The following is a 12,311-nucleotide window of genomic DNA, read 5'->3' on the forward strand; positions in this document are numbered from 1 at the left end:
AAATATTGAGGAAAGCTAGCAGACAGTTAACTATTAAGAAAATAGCATATGTAATGGTATGATGTAATTTTGAGCGCACTACATCTAGTAAAGCCATTCTGGATATACGGCACGAAGAGCGTTTTATCGAAGTGATTTCAGGCCGCCTTCGCACTGGGCGCACACCTTACATACAACTCTTTCCATACTCGTACAAGAAGAAAACCTTCTTGTGAACCACGCGGAGACGCAGTCACTGCAAGCCACATTTTAGTTTTATGCACAAAAAAGTGAATAGTGGGCTCGGTTAGGAACATTGTGCTTATCGGCCTGCACTCGTTCCTCAAAAAAAAAAGGGCATTTTTTTTAAACAAGTTTAACTGTTACTCCATTAGTGCAACGTATTTCTTACCCTTTGTTTTGCGTGTGATAGTTTCAGTCGCTTATATGAAAGCCCAGCACAGCCCGAAATGCTCTTCTGATGCCAATTCGGCGAGTGTTTCTTTTTGGTATGTTCTTGCTGCAAGCCCGTGGTGCGCCCTTCATTAATCATTACCTTGTTGTCCTTGTTCACCAGTGCAATCCGAGGCTGTGGCGCCTACTTACCATGAAGCCGTAGCACAGAAGCAGGTGGCCCCGGCGAGGATTCACTCCAGTCTTCCGCCCGCCGGCAGGATGTTCTCCTTGGCCAGGTAAGCCATTTACCATAGGTCGATGCCATTGGCTAGAAGGCCTGCTTTGAGAACATCTGCCGCTTGATTCTTTAGTTGTATCTGACTCTAGTTGGGGAGCGGTCTCAAAATGCACGACAGGCGGATGCATGGCACGTGCTCTTTCTTTGATCGTGTCGATAATTTTTATGATTGCATCGGCTGAAGTATGTGCTCCTGCAACGAGTCAGTGCTCTGTTCGTGATGTTTTTTATTTTACAGCGATGACTGTTTACCGCCTGTTCCCTGGTTTCGAGTCGTCATAGTAGTAGCAGCCGTAGTAGTCGGCGTAACCGGTGTGTGCGTTTCCATGGGAACCACTCTATCCAACCGTCGCATAAAAAGAACAAAACAGGAAGGGAACACAGCGCAGTGGCGTATTTCAAGATAGCCTCCACTCGATTGCCACTCACTTGGACACTGTCAGCGTGCACATTTCGTTCGTTAAAAACATGGTTGGGAGCATGCACTAGCACACGAACGCAGCCATGTGTTATTTTTCTTTCATGTTTCGTAGGCTTTCTATATTTGCCGGAAAAAAGAAGCACGTAAGAGGTACTATCAGGGACAAAAGTCTCCAGGCATCATCGGGAACCGAAGGTGAAAGCTCTGATTAGTCACGGGCTGGAGACCACACTTGTCGAGGTGAAAAATGAACTCTTCTACTGTGACGTGTGCTAGTAAAAGCCGGTGATTGCTAACAAACATAGCAGCTATTACCCGAAATCGCTTGTCGCGTGCCCTGGAAAATTTTTTCCCCCATAGCACGTTGCTACAAAAAATGGGTTTTTTTCTTTCTTACCCTTCTACTAAACGAAACGCACAAGAACCAAAAGTGAATATTAGAAAATTTTTGTAAATCTTAGCTAATATAAACTAAGTGGAATTTAAAAATACGCCACTCGACAGGAAACAATATATCGTTGGTTTCACCCAACGACAATGCACCCCGGTTTTTATTCTTTGGTTCAGGTTACTTGAAAACACCCTGTACGAAGTCAGTCATGTTTTCTGCCTCAACATATCGGGAAACAGAAATACCTTAGCCGCTGTCGATGATTTTGCGTTACACGGTGGTAAGCGACCTATCGCTTTTTTTTTACCTTGCGTCTGTCTCTCCTTCGTAAGTATCACAAAAAATTTATAAAAACTTAATACCGTGGGGACAGTTATGTAACGACCGAGTTCTAGAAAGTGTGTGTGATTTAAATTTTTTCATTGGACAGGACGGTTATTGGCCGGGTGAAGGGTTACTGGACCTATTGACGGAATTATGCGCTTACGACCCAGGGCACGTGTGAAGAATTTTTACGGGCGATGGCATAAGCATTTACTCTGAGCTCGTGCATTCACCTCATTAAATCATGGAACCTGGTCGCGTCTTTCCCTAAAAACGGTTGGCTCCATCCCATTTCTTCCCCTCATCACCGTTCTTCAGCTTATTAGTGTGGCAACGGAATGAGTTAGCGATATGGGTGCGTGATAGTGTCAGAAGGTTTTTCTGCCGCATTTTCTGTGAGTGCATATGTTCACACCCTCTTCTTTGTGAAAGATGCGCTCTGGCTGAGAGTTGGTGCCACATTTGCACTTGATAATCATCAATTGTCCTTCTTTGCCGGGACCAGCGAAGGCTACACCACCCATGGCATGGAAGCGTGTTGCAGCATCGACACCGTATACCAACCAGCTTCAAGGCGTCAGCCACCTTATCTGGTAAGCCTTATGGGGCTTTTAATTGCTCAGTTTTTGACCGTGTGACATGATCACAAGCTGCCTACTGGGTTGTGAGCAGCAAACTGATGATGCTCGGAACAAGCAACCTGGGTCGCACAAGCCCCATCAGTGGTACCATCTGCCATAGCAGGGTGGTGGTATATCGCTTAACTGGTGCACCACTGAGTGAACAGTGGTATCAGGGCTCCTAGGGATCTATGAATGAAGTACAGAATGGCCGATGCTGCATCTCTGGGCATTGACCCATTAATGGTACCCCATCAAAAAACCCTTTGAGCATCACGGCGGTGGCTCAGTGGTTATGGTCCTCGGCTGCTGACCCGAAAGACGCGGGTTCGATCCCGGCCGCAGCGGTCAAATTTCGGTTCAGGCGAAATTATAGATGCCCGTGTACTGTGCGATGTCAGTGCACGTTAAAGAACCCCAGGTCGTTTAAATTTCCAGAGCCTCTCACTACGGCGTCCTTCATAGTCTGAGTCGCTTTGTGACGTTAAACCCCCATAAACCTATAAACCCTTAGGCAGAGCTTAAGTTTCTAATTTTTCAATGAAATGACAGGATGCTCCGATGCAATTGGTTTTATCGATAAGGGGTTAGAAAATGTCGTATTGAAATAAACGGATATGGGAAAAACATTCGTCCGTTTACTCATTTATTCCTCCTGTTTTCTGGGCAAAGCTGTGGTACTGACGAGTGATAAGCCGTTGTTTCGTGTGTCCAGCATGATAGCATTGTCTATGCCCAGATCACTAGAGGGCACAGCCATGTTCTTCGGTATGCATCTGCACCATTACAAGGGGCCTCAAGCACTAAATCTGGATTAGGCACTTCTTTCTGAAAGTGGTCGTAAACCACTCTGTGAGCTCCAGGAACCATGTTTTCTCTCTGACCTTTTCACAGAAGTGTGGTGCCTTTGGATTGTGGGAGACAGCTAGTGCAGGTGATGGTGGCATTCCTCAAAATTCTCTAATGCAATTACTGGTATACTGTCCGCACCTTATGTACAAACTGCACAGATCAATTATATGAAAAAAATTACAGCCAATTTGCTTAGTTAATCAATACTTACCCCTGCTATACTTTTATAAGTGGCGCAAAGTGTACCGGCTTTCTATGAGGCCACTCTGCCTTCTCATCGGCTAAAACGTGCGGCGTGGCATCGCCAGTCTCCTTTGCACTACAAGCTCACGGAGAGAGAGCGTGCGAAAGAGCGAGAGTGCAGGCGCAGCTTGCATGAAGCAAATAAGACTGTCTTTTTTCCAGTCTTATCGTCGGTGTAAAACCTCTTTCAGTTTTGAGAAAATGGCAGGCGCAAAGCTAGTTCACTTTGTCGGCGGATGCCTCAAGAGCTCGAAGTCGGCACTGACAAAGTGAACCAGCTATGCACCTTTCCTTTCCTCAAAACTGAGAGGTGCAGGCCGGCCCAGGCTTCGGACTGCCATCGGTGAAATCCATGATTTCGGATAGAAGTGCTACGCGCTAAAGATGAAAATTCTTTACTGCATTGCTCACAATGTACTATCGGGGACTAAAGTGGTATGCTCCACGCGGCGGGAGCCGGAACAGTAAAAAACTGTGGCATTTTGGCGAGCTAAAGCTCGAAACATTGAAACGAGCCAAGCGACATGCCTGCTGATGATAAAGGTCACGCATTGGCTGTCTCGATCCCAGATGCCGCCTGTAGATGGCGTTGCAACACAGTTTTTCGTTGCTCCGGCTCCCGCCGCATGGAGTATACCACTTTTGGACCCGATAGTATATAGCCTGTACCCACTATATCATATGTAAGTGGTTGCGTGGAGCCAGTTTGGACATTTAGTACTGTATCGAGTGCGCTGCTCGGCAGCTATATACAGAACTTTGCAGGAGCGCCCGACTCGCATTGCTTCGTGACATCAGCTTGTACCACCTGATGCGTGTTGTAAGTCGTACTGAGTGCGATAGTACTTCTGCTGCGTAAAGGAAGCCACTGGAAAAGGGGCACTTGAAAGGTATCTAGTGCTTGCAAAATAGCACCCGATTTTTTGTGTGGGCTCTTGAGACAAGCGGCCTGTATTGCACACGTTACTCTCATGCAAAGCAGCGATGTCCGGATGACGTGCTTTGCCTTGTATTGCATGCATTCATAGGTGGCACAAAATACATCTGGCCATTCTTTGGCACCGTTGCCATACAAGGAGTCTTGTCGCTGCAGGAGGTGCCGCTTCCTTGGAGCAGAGACTTGCGTTCCCTTGGTCAGTGCCGATCGAATCTCAAAGCTCCATTTGGGATGCAGCTGAGTCCACCAGCCCTAGCATGGAAGCAGGTGGCTCTCTGACGCTGGGCCGCCATTCCACTGTGATGGAAGCCATCAAGCAGACATCGCACTGAGTCCTGGTAGGCCGGATTATTCTCTTTGGGTGTGATAGAGATCAAGTTTTGGGTGCAATCTGCAATGCAGTGAACTGACTGACGTGGGAAACTGAATATGTGACTAGCACTTGACGTTTAAACTCATGTTAGATGAACTCCACTACAACTTTACTAAGGGCACGTTTCCCAGTCATGCAGTGGTGACCTGGGTGCAATAGCGCGTCACACTGATTGGTCAGCATGCCGTGTCGTCACGCCCAACGTCCCTGCAACACGCCATGGCAACGCGCCGCACTGTGGGTGGGACCACAGTGGCATCGCGAGTGAGAACACGTTGACGAGACTAATTCACGTGCACTCTGAGAAATGCCAGTAAGGAAAACCAGTATTATATTCATCGCAAATAGCTATCGCTCAGCCTCGAGTTATGCTGTTGTAACCATCCTGTGAGCTTTTTTTTTACTATTACTGCTAGTATCCTTTTTATTCCTTTTCAGCCTCCTTGCTTGGGAAGAGACGCGTTTCCTGCTGGAAAAGAAAGAACAGCCTGGGGGACGCACGGCTACGTCAGAACCCCTGAAGCCGCAACATGCAAGCAGGTCACGTTGTCTGTGTCGCCGCCACTCGTCCAGGTAGGCCTTAGTCCAGTAGTAATTGGTCCATAGACTTAGTTCCCACTATAGTGCTAAACCGCCATTAAACTGCCATCACTACTTACATTAATACAGCTGAATCTCGTTAATGCAAACTCGCTTATTTTGAACTGCAGGTTTACGCGAACAAATGCATGGGCTTCATGAAAACATTTTTAAGGAACGAAACAGCGCAACTAAAACGAAGGACCAAGAAAAAGAGAGACACGAATGAAAACATTCGAACTGTGAACAAATCATGGCCCTCTTGGAGTTCAGTAATGTTGCAAAAAACAACTGATAAGCAGTGTGGTGTTGTTTTAGCCCATAGCTGCAGCTTTGCTGGAGGTGAAATGAAAGTTGTTACTTGGCGAGTTGATTTCTTTAACTCGAAAATTTTTAGTAGTTTACGAAACTTTTTAGTAGTGTACCGAAACAGACCTTACTCGCTTATGAGCCATAAAATGAACTCGGCACTAATATAGCCTTGTAAAGCGTTTTCTGTACCCGTTCGAGGCATCTAATTGCATCCCTCTGCCACAACTTCGTTAATATTTCAGTGCGATGTCAGTGCACATTAAACCTCCAGGTGGTCGAAATTTCCAGGCCCTTCACTACGGCACCCCTCATAACCTGAGCTGCTTTGGGACGTTCAGCCCCCTAAACCAACCAAGAACTTTCCACACAACTGTGGTAAAGTTGTAAGGGTAAGGATCTGGATTACAACGGTGTCCCGGGCAGTAAGCATTATTTATAGTTTTCCCAGCACCAAAACCAAAAACGGAGTGAGACGTCTTATATGCTCGTGAACGTTTTCAGGAAGAGGGGCTCTCGTCGGTGTTGTGGAAGGGTGCCCCCTGGCCGGCTATCGGTTTAATGTGATTGTGCTTCCATCTGGAGACACCATTTGTTTCTTGAGAACAGAGTACGATTATGATTTGGACGTAAAGCTTCTAAATTTGTGCCTTTTCTCAGATCTCTGTGCCTTACAAAGACATTGGATGCCTGACAACAGCATTGGACAATCTATAAGGAGTAGAACTGGTTCTGAGTTCTTGCAATACTTAGACATCAACACCTTTTGAAACATAGCGTGCACTGGCCTCTGCTGAGGCCTGCTGAGGCACTTAAACAAAAGAAAGCTGTTCTGGCTCTGACTCCAAAGCAAACTTCGGCCCCGGGGAAAGGACATTGCCTACATCGGCTGGCAAAGTTACAGCACCTATCATGTGTGTGTGTCACTTTGCGCTGTGACCCTTGCGAGCTCGGAGTAGATGATGTAGCCAAAAGTGCGGTGTTTAAAAGTATTATAGGTGGTGCCTTAGTTTGTCTTGCTAAGACTAACGGAGTTATCGTCATGAACAGCGAAGCTGATTGTTGAGGCGCACTAAGAGGCTTCTAAAAACTTCAGGCTCTCATAGGAATGTCTTCATTGCAGGTGGCGCATCTCCGCTGCAGCGCGTCCAGCACGGGAACGACCGCAAACTCGTTGAAGCCGGAGCATCAAAGCAGGTGGGGCAGATTACAACCGCCTGTGAGAAAGAAGATGCACAGCCACGGCAGGAACCCCGAGGCTGTAACTTGGAAGCGGGTGTCGCTCCAAATGACGCCCGACCTTTTTAGGGATTGGATGCACGGAGGAATCCTGGTAGGTGTGGATGTTCTGTGACGGCGGGTGGCAGACCGGTCGGTCTTTCCAACATCCCACTTTGGCGAAGCTTTGTTGAATCGCACGTATTACGTGTGGCCAGTATTCGGTGGTTTCAAAGGGCTGTGAAATCTTTGTCTTCTTTTGGTCTGTTCATTCAAGTGCCAGCCAGTGAGAAGTTATCTATTGAAGTTATCTATCGGTATCCATTGCATGCCAAGGCGGAACTTAAACTATTGAGGAACACCAAAACAAGTGAAAAAGAAAACTAGAATGTTTTTCAGGTAACAAATTTTGAGGGATGGTTGTGTGATCTGTGGGGCAGAGGAAATAACAAACAGAAGAGCAGGAGAGTATAAAATATGGCCATTTCTCTACTCTGGAATCACCACCGCAGGTATGAATTTTTTTTCGAAACACATTAGAATTTGATAGGAATTTTAATATCCTGAGTCTTGGCTCAAAATGCATTCTCGTCTCATCGCAACCTTTGATATGCGCAAACTGTCATGGGGACACGTTTTCACCTGGGTCTGGTCCTGACAAATAGCCGCGTTGTGTTATGTTTCAGGCCATTCATTTTCTGCCTGTAATATGCGATGCTCTCTTCTTCCAGCCTGACCTCCTTGCTTTAGAAGAGACTTGCGTTTCCTGGGGAAAGAAGAGAACGTGGTGAAGTGGGCGGATGCACTGCCACGTCTCGCCCTCCCAGAGGCCACAGCATGAAAGCAGGTGGTGCTTGCGACGACGCCCGCCTCTTTAATCCGGTGCCCCGGTAAGCCAACGTTAAGGGCTTCTTGTTATGCCACTAAATTAGAGCTGCTACTGCTAATAGAGTGGAATTTTATTTCGAACTCCGGTAATTCAAACCATCGGTTTATTTGAATGCACAGGCTTGACCACCTCGTTGAAATCATGCTCTAAGAGAATATTGATTATAAACCGACTAATTTTACGCCTCCTAGTTTATAATTAGTCTGATTCCTCCACTACATCCTTGAAGATATTCTATCCCCGGAGATCTTCTCTTCCGCCGGCGGGGCATACGCCAGACTGCAGGAGCTGCAGACGATACTGTGGCGCCTCGGGGCCAGCCTGAGGGCTCGGTGCAATGCAGGCAGGCCGCACGGCTGTGAATTGCAGAATGAGATCGAAAAATGGAACAGAGTCTTTTTTCCGGGCAACGTGCAGCTCGGGATACGGGACAGCTCTGGATACGGGACAGCTCTAGAGAAATCGTCGCCGTCATCTCCCGACGCAAGTGGTAGCTAAGAATCCTCTGAATAAGGATCTGATCTCGATCCTTTGCTGTCCCAATGATTTATGGGGATAGGGCTTAACACAAACTTTTAGAAGGTGCATGTGCAGGCATTTTTAGACACTCAAGACAGTTGCTAAGTCTGGCTCGTTTTCAGAGGCTCTGGTATGTCGCAGGTTTCGTTTATTTATTTAAATTCTGCTAGCCTCAATACAAGATTGTAGTACGTGGGAAATGAGTACAGTATAAGGTTCAAAGCAATGAAGACAAATTACAAGCAAATCAACAGAATGGGAACATTGACAATAAATTTTAGATAACTACTAGTAGGCAGGTTACCAAAGAATAGCTTAAAAATGACTTAGACCAGTGTTATACCCTGTTCTACTGCCGCATAATTCTTCAGTTGTTCCTCCAACAGTATTAATTTTTAATCAACACACACTCACACGTTCAGCCGTGCCTTTGGTTGTGATACTCAGGGCTATATTATATTATGTCTGCTTCATACCCTGTTTTTTGCTAGGGGGATGAAGATCGCCTACGAAAAATATTTTATATGGGGCACAGAATCGTATTTAAAGCAGCAAAGCAGGCAATACAGAAGGACTCAAGTATGTGTCACATCGTAACTATATGCTACGAAATGGGTAGTGCGGGACCACAGCGCCCAGATATATAGCTGTGTCCTCGTGTGCTGCATGCCTACACTTTTATCAAAATGTACCAAATGTGAACAAACCTTCTTGCGTAACGCAGTTCGTTATTTACAAGGGTATCGCGAGAGCTCGCTTTGTGCTATGACGTAGACTTTAATGACCTGCTGTCCGAGCCTCACCACTGTGCAGCTCGGCGTCGCTTCACCCACTAGAGTGCATGTGGCGGTGAGGCTTGGACATCAGGCTATAACTTTAAAGCAGATGGCACCAGTAGTTATGGCCACTCTGCCAAAGCTGCGTCAGAGAGTCATTTAAACAAGTAGGTCTTATTGTCAAGTAGGTCTGATTGTCCAATCTGAAGATAACAATGTCTCAGACCAAAGAATCCACTGGTAGGTCTCGTGTTATGTGTGACTCGCCTAACTCACCTTGCTATGCTGCCACGAAGATTTCTTAGGCCGGCTTTCGAATGAGTCCGCTTTGTAGCAGAGGAGTCTACTGTTCGGAATGAAACGACGACTTCATTAATATGTCCACACATGTGTGCGTGTCGTGATGTTGACCTTCACCAAGGCTAAAATGTCCATTCCTAGCCGAAAAAGGTGAAAACCGGCTCGCGTGGTGCGGATAAAAATAGAAAAACCTCTGAACTGAAGCTCGGAGTAGAGCCATGCGCCATGAAATTCCGTCGCCATGCCTGTTGGAGTTCGTCTGAAGCATTCCCCTTGTGCCCAGCCTTAGATTTCTGAGTGATGCAGTGAACTTCGTCAGCCCATTTGACGGACTATGCACTCTATCATTCCATAGGTTACATCAATACTCGCCATTGCATCCTTAGTACCCATTTCATGGCCGCATTTTATGTTTTTTTTTACCTCTTCCACACTGCTCTCCTTCTGGCTTTATCTCCCAAATTCCCCTCCCTACGCAGAGTAGCATGCCAGCGATTTTTCAACGCCGGCTAAATTCTCTGCTCTTCATTAAAGAGTCTCTCTCTCTCTCTCTCTCTTGTTCTGAGTGCTGGGTTTGACTAGCGAATCCACTGGTGCATAATGCAGTACATTAAGAAACACTACCCAAACATAACGAAAAGCATTTATCAATATTCCACTCCATTGGTAAAAGTAGTATTACCTGCAGTGAAGCAAGTTACCTTGTGCAAAGTATATTGGGACATAATTAAATTCAAAGGCGCCAAACCATACGCACACACACACACAGGAGAAGAAAGACGAGACAGAGCGTGTGTGTGTGCGTATGGTTTGGCGCCTTTGAATTTAATTATGAATAACTACCAACTAGCCCAACAACAAATTCTTCTAAGATAATATTGGGACAGTTGTTCATTGCACACTAAAGAATAGTTAAACGAAAAAATTGGTACCGATTAGACAGATACCAAGTGATTGCGTGGCTTTATAGACGTTTCTTCTGTATTACTGATAGCCGTATATACTTTTTATAAGAGCGAAAGGGCAAGAATTCTATGGCGGGAGCATGGCGTTGTTTGACCCAGTTACGCTTTTAAAGAAAAAATCGAAATAGATTCATGCCCTTGGCTAGTGATGCAGCACCAGTTTGATCAACTCGACCTCTGAGCTTACGAGAACCCTGGTCAGCGGGCAATATAGAGGAACACCAGAGTAAAAACTCGCCATCTGGCATTGTCCAGAAAAATTCTGATTGGCTGCTGGGCGAAGAAATTCTACTGTCTGGAAGGACGTGATGTCAACAACCCTTCAGTGACGTCACCAGACCAGATTGGCCTGTGTGAAGCCTTTAACCATGCTGGGTAGTGCACAGGAAGAGCTCGGGCAGAGCAACCTGGAACTCACAAGCTTTACCAGTTACTTCCGACAAAGGCATCAGCAGCTTTTAGTGCTATCATATTCAAACTCTTTAGGTGCCCCAGTTTTTTTTTCTAACCACTATATGACGCGTTGTTTTCATTCTAGCATAGCATACACCAGAAGAGGACTTCGCTGCCCTTCTAGCCTCCGTAACGAGAAAGCAGGTGGCGCTGCGGACGACGCCCGACATTTTCCGGGCAGCTGGCGCAGTGGAATCCGCCACTGGTAGGCGTGCGTTCAGTATCCGTTGTATGCGTTGCCTCTTCGCTACTCATCCACAAGTGCTACTAACCTGAGTGTAATCTCATTAATTTCAACATACTTAATTTGTACTGCTGGTTTGTTCCAACTGAAGGTTCGGTCTCGTAAAAAACTGTTACAGTCAAAGTTCTCGCAGTCCGAACTAAATTTCGGTTCTCTTCAATTTTTCATATAATAAACGTAAACTGTACTGCAAAAGAAAAATAGAGAAATAATTTGCACTAAACGCTCTGTTTTTGTCAGTTTGATCCTGAGAGAAAATGAAATTTTAGATGAGCAGCATCGGATTTTGCATCGGATTTATGAATATGTTTGAAAGTAATTGCAACTGAAAAGGAGACATTTCAGCCTGTGTGGAGGGTGATCACCTCAGTCGCTTATGAGCTCTAAATCTCACTGAAAATATATACGCCTGCTAACTTCTGTGCGCATTTAAAAAGAGCAGCTGTTTTTCATAACCCTTCAAACCATCATGTTTGACACCCCTTTGATTAGATTTCCATGATTTCCTTGTGCTAGAAATTCCTGCTCACCATAAGCATTTCGGATGTGGTTATCTTGCCACCTCCTTCAAAATCATTGTGTGAAGCAGTGTGGCTAGCTAGAGATAGGCTTGGCAGCTGCAAAGCCTGGCTCAATTTCAGAGTCCCTGGTAGACTTGCACGTTTCGTTTGTGTACCATTAAAGCCCTTTCTTCTGCTGTGATGTCGAGCAGGGATACATTCCTATCATTTCGGGAATTCAGTTTAAACCAGCTGAGAAAAAAGTTCTGCAGTATGTGACTCATCTCAAGTGCCAAAAATGAAAACGTCCAAACCAGAACTCTAGTGTCAAAGTGCCCTAGTTGTCTTTGTCTCCTCACTTGCACAACAGGTGTCATCACACAGAAAAAGTCCGTGGCTAAATGCCCGAGGTTCTTTGTGTTTACATCGCCGGTACACACGTACAGGCGCGGCCATAAGTAAACGGAGCACGCTATTGCGTTCGTAGTGCAATCACGCTTTCTCCATTGGAAATGAAGAAGCGTTGTTTGTCTACAAGAAAGACCACCAACCTCCGCTACCAGCATGCGCGCACCACTGCTGGAAATTTCAATTAGGTGACGCGGGAAAAATATTCGAAGACAGTTGAATGCTCCGATTACATTTGTCCGCGCCTGTACAGTGATTCTGATTAATGTGCACAGCCCAGTTAAGCACGAGAAAATCTGGTCGTTCTACTTCATCCT

At 46.0% G+C, this 12,311-nt stretch overlaps 1 protein-coding gene across 10 annotated transcripts in view; it reads left to right on the forward strand.

Moving 5' to 3' along the window:
- Positions 1 to 520: 520 nt before the first annotated feature.
- The window catches only part of LOC149365548 (uncharacterized), a 46,265-nt gene continuing 34,474 nt past the window's right edge, over positions 521 to 12,311 (forward strand). For 5 of the 10 annotated variants that reach the window (XM_089544004.1, XM_089544022.1, XM_089543978.1 and 2 more), the window contains exons 1-6: positions 521 to 671; positions 2,315 to 2,402; positions 4,618 to 4,799; positions 5,273 to 5,407; positions 6,846 to 7,055; positions 7,672 to 7,830. In XM_089544004.1, coding sequence (XP_089400130.1) covers positions 7,778 to 7,830 — 53 coding nt within the window. In that variant the 5' untranslated portion in view covers positions 521 to 671; positions 2,315 to 2,402; positions 4,618 to 4,799; ... (1 more) ...; positions 6,846 to 7,055; positions 7,672 to 7,777. The remainder of the gene's footprint in view (positions 672 to 2,314; positions 2,403 to 4,617; positions 4,800 to 5,272; positions 5,408 to 6,845; positions 7,056 to 7,671; positions 7,831 to 12,311) is intronic. The other 5 variants (XM_089543963.1, XM_089543986.1, XM_089543996.1 and 2 more) reach the window with 3 other exon arrangements.

This window comes from Amblyomma mixtum, chromosome 1, assembly GCF_055824585.1.
Source record: "Amblyomma mixtum isolate Tamu chromosome 1, ASM5582458v1, whole genome shotgun sequence".
NCBI lineage: Eukaryota > Metazoa > Arthropoda > Arachnida > Ixodida > Ixodidae > Amblyomma > Amblyomma mixtum.